The sequence below is a fragment of the Siphateles boraxobius genome, unplaced genomic scaffold (genome assembly GCF_051911475.1).
Source record: "Siphateles boraxobius isolate OS27281-9 unplaced genomic scaffold, OSU_SipBor_1 55, whole genome shotgun sequence".
Lineage (NCBI taxonomy): Eukaryota > Metazoa > Chordata > Actinopteri > Cypriniformes > Leuciscidae > Siphateles > Siphateles boraxobius.
In genome coordinates, this window is record NW_027509181.1 from 11,008,850 (window position 1) to 11,015,806 (window position 6,957).

Here is a 6,957-nt window from a genome sequence, read left to right on the forward strand (position 1 = left end):
GATTTAAAAGACCTCGCCGGGGAAAATATCCTCAGTCATATACCTAATATATTTATATATTAATAAGTGAGGGCAGTATAGCTCTATGTATGATTTTTTGTTTACCCAAATATAACTATTCTCCCTGTTTTTAACTTTTTCATACCTCTTGAATTGAAAAAAAACTGAATAAAATGGGTTTAGTTCTAATATTTGTATAATTTATATGAGGGATGTCCCGATTACACTTTTTCACTTCCGATGCCTCAGCTTTGGCTATTTGCGATACCGATATTAATCGATATTTTTATTGTATTCTATTTTATTCTTGAACTAATACTAGGCCTAATAAAATATATGGAAGCACTTTGCTCAATTAGCAACCTAAAACATCTCACTCAAATGGAAAACAAATACTTCTCCAGTATATAGTCCACAACAACAGTTGATTATGAAAGACTGCCACCCTTTATTCAAACAATAAAAAATAAATAAAAAAAAACAGGCAGGCAGGCTAGGCCCAACTTCAGTAGGCTACTTAAATCTACCAACAGGTTTAAAGTTAATCATTAACAAGCTTTACAATTACCCATTGATCCGTGTAATTTTGCGTCCATTTGTTTTTCATTAACCCGTAAAATGAAAAAATTAACGGTTGTATTTTTAAAACGCAAAGTTGAACACCAAAATTTTAATTTGAACTGTATGCACACCAAAAGCTGTGCAAAAAAATAAATATTGACGTAAGTTATATCTAAATTATCATTTCTGGTCATACAGAAAATAATTTGAGTATTTTAAGTTGTTTGGACTGTTGAAAGGAAAACGGAAGTGTTCGCGCCCGCGCTCCGTGCCATGCAGTGTGCGCTCCATACTCTGCACAAACCCTTGCTTGGATATGCGTAAAAATCCTGTGTAGCATATAGTTTACAGCCTAGCCTATGGTTTATAAACTGAGGAGACGGATTGCAAAACCGTGTGTATAGTACACCGAAGGTAGTGGGATGGAGGGTCTGTTTTGAGTTTAGGGGGCTTGTCAGCCAGAGGTGTGTGTGCGCGCGCACGCGTGTGAGTGTGACAGACTACTGCCTGCTGAACAGAGGGTCGCCGAAAGAAGGATCTGAAGTGCCGGTGTTTCGGCTACAAAAACCAGCCGAACTGATGCGAAACCAGCCCTATTTTTATCCACCCGCCCAAACCCATTATTTGCCCGCAAAATAGATTGCAAAACCGCCCAATATGCGCCGCTTAATTGGATGTCGCAGCAAGGGAAATGCTATATTCAAGTATTGTTGGATGGGTATCGGATTATATCTTTTTTCTCCCCTTCGATCTAGCGTTCTGGGCCAGTATCGGCACAATACCGATACTGTGGATCGGATCGGGACATCCCTAATTTATATAAAATAAATGGTGTATAATTTAGGGCTGTCAACTTTAGTCGTTTAGTCGACTAATCGGTCGATGCCGTCTTGGTTGACTGACATTCTTATTGGTCGACCAGTTGCATTTTTTTTTTTTTTACCAATAGAAAGAAATTTTCAATGATTTACTCCTTGATATTTATTCCTTTATAAGCAGTTATATATTACTGTATTGTAAATATAATTAGCCTATGGTTTATCCCCAACTTTAAATGCTTTAATTTAGGCTATTTTGTAACAGCGCCACAGTTTAGCGCACACACATAGAACACTCGGCTCGCACCTGTGGCTGGCTGCGCTGCTGCTTCGTGCTCAGTAAGGGATATAGGTTGTTTAGCTGTATTCATTCAGTTAGAACGCTACTTGTTTTCGGTTTTTATGTTTTTATACACTGTTTTATCTCGATGCGGTGTGGACGCACTTGGGAAAAAAAGAGCGCGTCGCACCGCGACCGCGTTGCTTCCATTATGAGCGCGCACACCGCGCGCCTACATTTGAAATCGAACTTGAGCGCGCAAAAGACGTGAGCAGTCCCTTTAACGGCTTTATCATGCTGACTCAATAGCTTGTTTTCTTGATATTTTTTTGTTTTTATTTGTACACTTGACGCATTTGAAAATAGCCTAAATAATGTAACAAAACGAAAATAAACCTACATGCAGTACTACAATACAGCCTATTATTATTAGGATTGTTTTTTAGGCTCTTTGGGGGGTTTTTTTTGTGGGTTTGTTTTAAAACTCCTAGATCGGCTGGACAAAAGTTAACCCATTGCTTTGAAAGTAAAGAAGAATATACAGCCTGTATAAACGAGAGCTTTTGTTAGGATTTTTCATTGTGGCAGATAGCAGTCATATTTTTTTGTAGCGTGTGGTGTGGTCAGGTGCGCGATTGTGACTGTTACTATAGACCTAGGACAGTGCTCCTCACTTTTTGCAGTAAAAAAAAAAAGAATTTTCAAAGAATTGTTTTATTATAGTTGTATGTATTTTTGATGTTTTTTTCGTTGTTGTTTTATAAATGCTCTGACAATTGTTAAAAAAAATGTTCAATCAAAAGATTGCGTCTTTTTTTTTTTTAGTCGACTAGTCGTTGCGCAGGACAAGACTTTGGTCGACTAAGGATTTCTTTGGTTGACTACAGCCCTAGTATAATTACATTTTTAGAAGAAATGAGACATTTCCTGCTTCCTTTTTTGACATGCCTTTAATCCCTCGCCATAGCAAAACCGTTTGAGATATTCAAAATTTAGCATCTTTAATGTATTTTGATCATGTTGAAAAGGTTTGGTGGGAATAAAATAAACCACTTAAGAGTAGTGGGTAAAAATTCGGAGGCTGATTTTGCACAAAATCCACATTCAAACCAAAATATCTGACTTCCTGTTGGTCGGAGATTGTAAATTAGAAAGTTGTCCGGGTTGATGAGAACAATATACATACATAGTTTTATGATTGTAGGTAAAACTATAAAACTAACCCCCCCACTTTTTCAAAAGGTGGCGCTACTGAGCCCCTGCACCACGCCTGTTTGTGAAACTTTTCACATGTTTACTGGCTAATAAATGTGATCTGTCTGTCGAGTTTCATGCAATTTCAAGCATGCTAAGAGTCTCAAAAGCATCAAAAAAGAATATTAAAGTTTGATGCGTTGCCATGGCAACAGTATTATATCAAGATATCAATAATCCTTTCACAGGTCTACATCTGCTGTGTGTTTACATTTATACAGATAAAGTTGAGCAATTTGGGTAAAAATAAGAGTGAGATTTCAACGCATTTTGAAAGTGTCACACTTCCTGTTGCTAGTTGGTGGCGCTATAACTTTGACTCACAATAGTCACATCCATGTGATCGGCCTCTTAAACTCTTGATGAAACTTCAGCAGTGTGTTGTAAGTTATAACACACTTCCTGTTTCTCATTTCTCTACATAAATTTGTTCCTTGCCACGGCCAAACAGTTTGAGATCAAAAATCTGCTTGCAATTTACCATCCTCAATGTCTTGAGTTCATGCACACAGAGTTTGGTGGCGATTGGATAATTCCCTATAATAGGATTATTTAAAATTCCATAGCATACGTTTCCAAACAACCCTAAATAGTCAACTTCCTGTTGGGCTGGCGTAAAAAGTAAGAGTGCAAAAGTTGTTCGGCCCGATGAGATCTATATGTGTACAGAGTTTCATATTACATGCAAGCGTGTTTGATTTTATGGACCAAGTTTTCGGACCCCGTTCAAGGGGGCGTGCCCCCCTGCCACACCCGGGCACCAGCTTCAGCCTGGCTCTGATGGCCGCGGGTTCTGACTTGTGTGAAGTTTCAAGAGTTTTCGAGCACGTTAAGAGAACCAAAAGTGCCCGAAAGGTTGACAATAATAATAATAATAATAATAATAATAAATAATCCTTAGGAAAACAATAGGGCCTTCACCCTTTCAGGGCCTTGGCCCTAATAATAACAAATAATCTTAAGGAAAACAATAGGGCTCTGCGGCCTTTCAGGGCTTGGGCCCTAATAATCCTTAGGAAAATAATAGGGCCTTCGCCCTTTCAGGGCTTGGGCCCTAACAATGCAACTCCTAAAGCCAATTCACACCGCACAGACAAACAAATGACAAAAAACTAATTGGCTGATTGATTTAGAATTTATGAAAAATAACGGTCACATTCACACTGCCCCAACAGACAGAAAAACGCTGATTGAACTTCAGTCAGGTGAAAACAAACCTCAGCTAACGCCAACGGGTAACACACTGATCCAACAATACCCAACAAACGTTTTTGTTGGCGTTTGTCTGTGCGGTGTGAATTGGCCTCTAATTGAGCAAAATGAGTAGTCTGATGCAAAAATTAGGAATATTATTCAAGTGCTGAGTGTCCTTCCTACGTCCTACTTAAGTTGAAAATGCCGGATTCTTATAAATTCGAGCTGTTCTGCATTTTAGCGTGATGGTCTATTCTTTTCATCCAAAACATATGCAGCGCTACTGAATAGTAACTCGCCATCAGCACTCGAGCACTAAACATCAATCACTAGAAATAAAATTACATCATAAATTCCATGAAGTAATCAAATGTGCAAAAACTGCATAATCTTTTCAAAAGTAATTTAGTTAAGAGCATTGAAAGACTGTTTGATTAACATGAATGGCAAGGACGGCATCAGCTTTATTAGCCTGTTTTCACTTTAACACCGAATGCACTGTTTATGAAGATACTCCCGAAGACAGGCATTTTGACACAAGTGTACAAAGATAAGTCATCACACGCTGTGTGATCAGTATCTTTTTTGCGTGCGTTCAAGGTGTGCTCAGAACCCATCTCTTAGACCGCGCGCACACGTATCAAACGAGCACTGTTTCGCTGCTTACTGCACGTGAGCCTTGCGATTTGTTAAATCGCAAGGCTTAAAAAGGTATTGTATCTTGAGACCGCATAGTAACTCCATTGCTGATGGCACGACTGTGGCTGAAAAGTCTGGCGTCATCAATTTGCAATCAGATGGTGAAATCGGCCAATTTTAGTGACTCCTGAATATTCAAAGAATGTAATTATCAGCCAATGCAGATCGATCGAAGCATCCCTAGTATATACACAGTGTATATTCAGTTTCTCAATGCACCTGCTATTGATAAATTTCTGAGTTCCTTGCCCCATGAATAAAAGTCAAACTGCCTGTTTAATCCCTCAGACTCAAGGCAAAAGGATGTTCTACTCTGTAAGAGTACTTTACTTTGATCGCCTTTTAATGAGGACATTTTCCCGCACTGCTACCTGTCCTTCTACCATCCTGCCACATGATGTACCTTCTACAGGAGAATCATCCAAAGTTATCTGTGGAAAGGCATATGTGATTGTAAAACTACTAGCCAAGACGATTAAAAATGTAAAAGTTTTGGGTGAGTACTTGTTACTGATGAGTTACACCAATAGTTTTTGACTGTAGCTGGTTAATGTAACATTCCACTACAATATATTCACTATAATAATGATGCAAAGAACAAATGTAAAATGGCAACTGTTTTGAAAAATATTTGAGCAGTAAAAGAATATTCCTATCAACTTTTGTCTCAAGATGTGTCCAGGCAATTGTCTCGTCCAGTCCTTAGGAAAAGTCACCATATTGTATACGTCAAAGTGAAACGTTCAGCGATTAAGGTATGAACTGGTTTCACTGAACAATTGCGTTTTGCTACCATTTTTGAAGTTTTATTGTGTTTACTTATTTCGTAATCTATTTGTATATTGATTTTGCCAACTCTCTAAAGGGTGGTTTTCTCCAGTTGGATTATCTTGATGTGACTGGAAAATCACAGACAATCACAGTGTCCTGTGTTCACCATACGTTCCCTTTTAAAAAGACCATCAGAAAACGAAGACAAGACTCATTTGATTTTATTTCAAAATATGATCCAAAACCGACAGTTCCCTTTAAACCAGATTGGGCAGCAATCGATTCCCATTTAAAGACCATCATGCCAACTGGAATCTCTGCTCATTCAGAATCTAGTTCTACAAGTATTGTCACTACTGGGCCATTTGACATTACACCTGATGCAAGAGTAGCTAAAGGTCTAGATTTTGATTTGTTGGAAGGCTGTGTCAACCCCACTGTTTCCTTCAAGCCACTTGAGCAAACCCTTGGCACAGCTCCCAAAACACCACCATGCACAAATAGACAGCCAAGCAGAATCACCAAAGCTGGAACTGCTGTTGATGCTAATGTTGAGTGCCTAACAGCTTTTGGTCTTTTAGAGTCGGTCATACCCACTGTTCCATTTGGAGAATTTGAAGAAACCCTTAAAATGACCCAGAGGACACTTGCATCAAGGACACCTACACATCCAGACCTTACTGCAAAGACCAACACTGTTCCTTTCACACCGCCTAAAATGACTCTTGATACATCCCAGAAAGCAGAAACCTCAGGTGGTGCTTCACAGCCAAGCAAAATCATCAAAACTCAAACTACTGCTGTTGATGCTGATGTAGAGTGTGCAACGGATTTTGGTCTTTTGGACTCTGTCATACCCACTGTTCCATTTGGAGAATTTCCTAAAATTACCCAGTGGACACTTCATTCAAACACACTTACACATCCAGAGCATGTAACATTTAAAACCACAAACAAGATAGCAGAAGTAACTGCAAATTCTTGTAATACTAGTGATGAATTTAACTTTAATAGGGGTTACTCAGATATACCACTGGGACCTTGCAGAACCGTTACGACCACCGCAGCAACACGTGCCAACCTCAAATTAACTCCGGTATCTAGAGCGACAACTTCTGAAAAGACAACTTCTGCAGAAAGTACTACCCTAGGCTGCACTTTGCCAGAAACAACCTCTTTAGGTGAAGCTTCTCCAATAACTTCATCCCCAGGTACTACTTTTGCTGAAACAACACCCTCAGTTAGTTCAACTGGAATTGTATTTGAAACATTCACACCTGTAATGACGACTTCTAGAAAAACATCAGTTGTAACTACACCTGGCTTAACCTCGCCTATTGAAACTACATTGGCTCAAACTACAACTAATGCAGAAAGTAC

At 38.9% G+C, this 6,957-nt stretch overlaps 1 protein-coding gene across 1 annotated transcript in view; it reads left to right on the plus strand.

The window, feature by feature from the left end:
• LOC143714532 (uncharacterized) overlaps positions 1 to 6,681 on the plus strand; it is a 29,872-nt gene extending 23,191 nt beyond the window's left edge. The window contains exons 4-7 of the mRNA XM_077205765.1: positions 5,095 to 5,302; positions 5,479 to 5,561; positions 5,672 to 6,511; positions 6,625 to 6,681. Coding sequence (XP_077061880.1) covers positions 5,095 to 5,302; positions 5,479 to 5,561; positions 5,672 to 6,511; positions 6,625 to 6,681 — 1,188 coding nt within the window. The remainder of the gene's footprint in view (positions 1 to 5,094; positions 5,303 to 5,478; positions 5,562 to 5,671; positions 6,512 to 6,624) is intronic.
• The last annotated feature ends 276 nt before the right edge of the window (positions 6,682 to 6,957 follow it).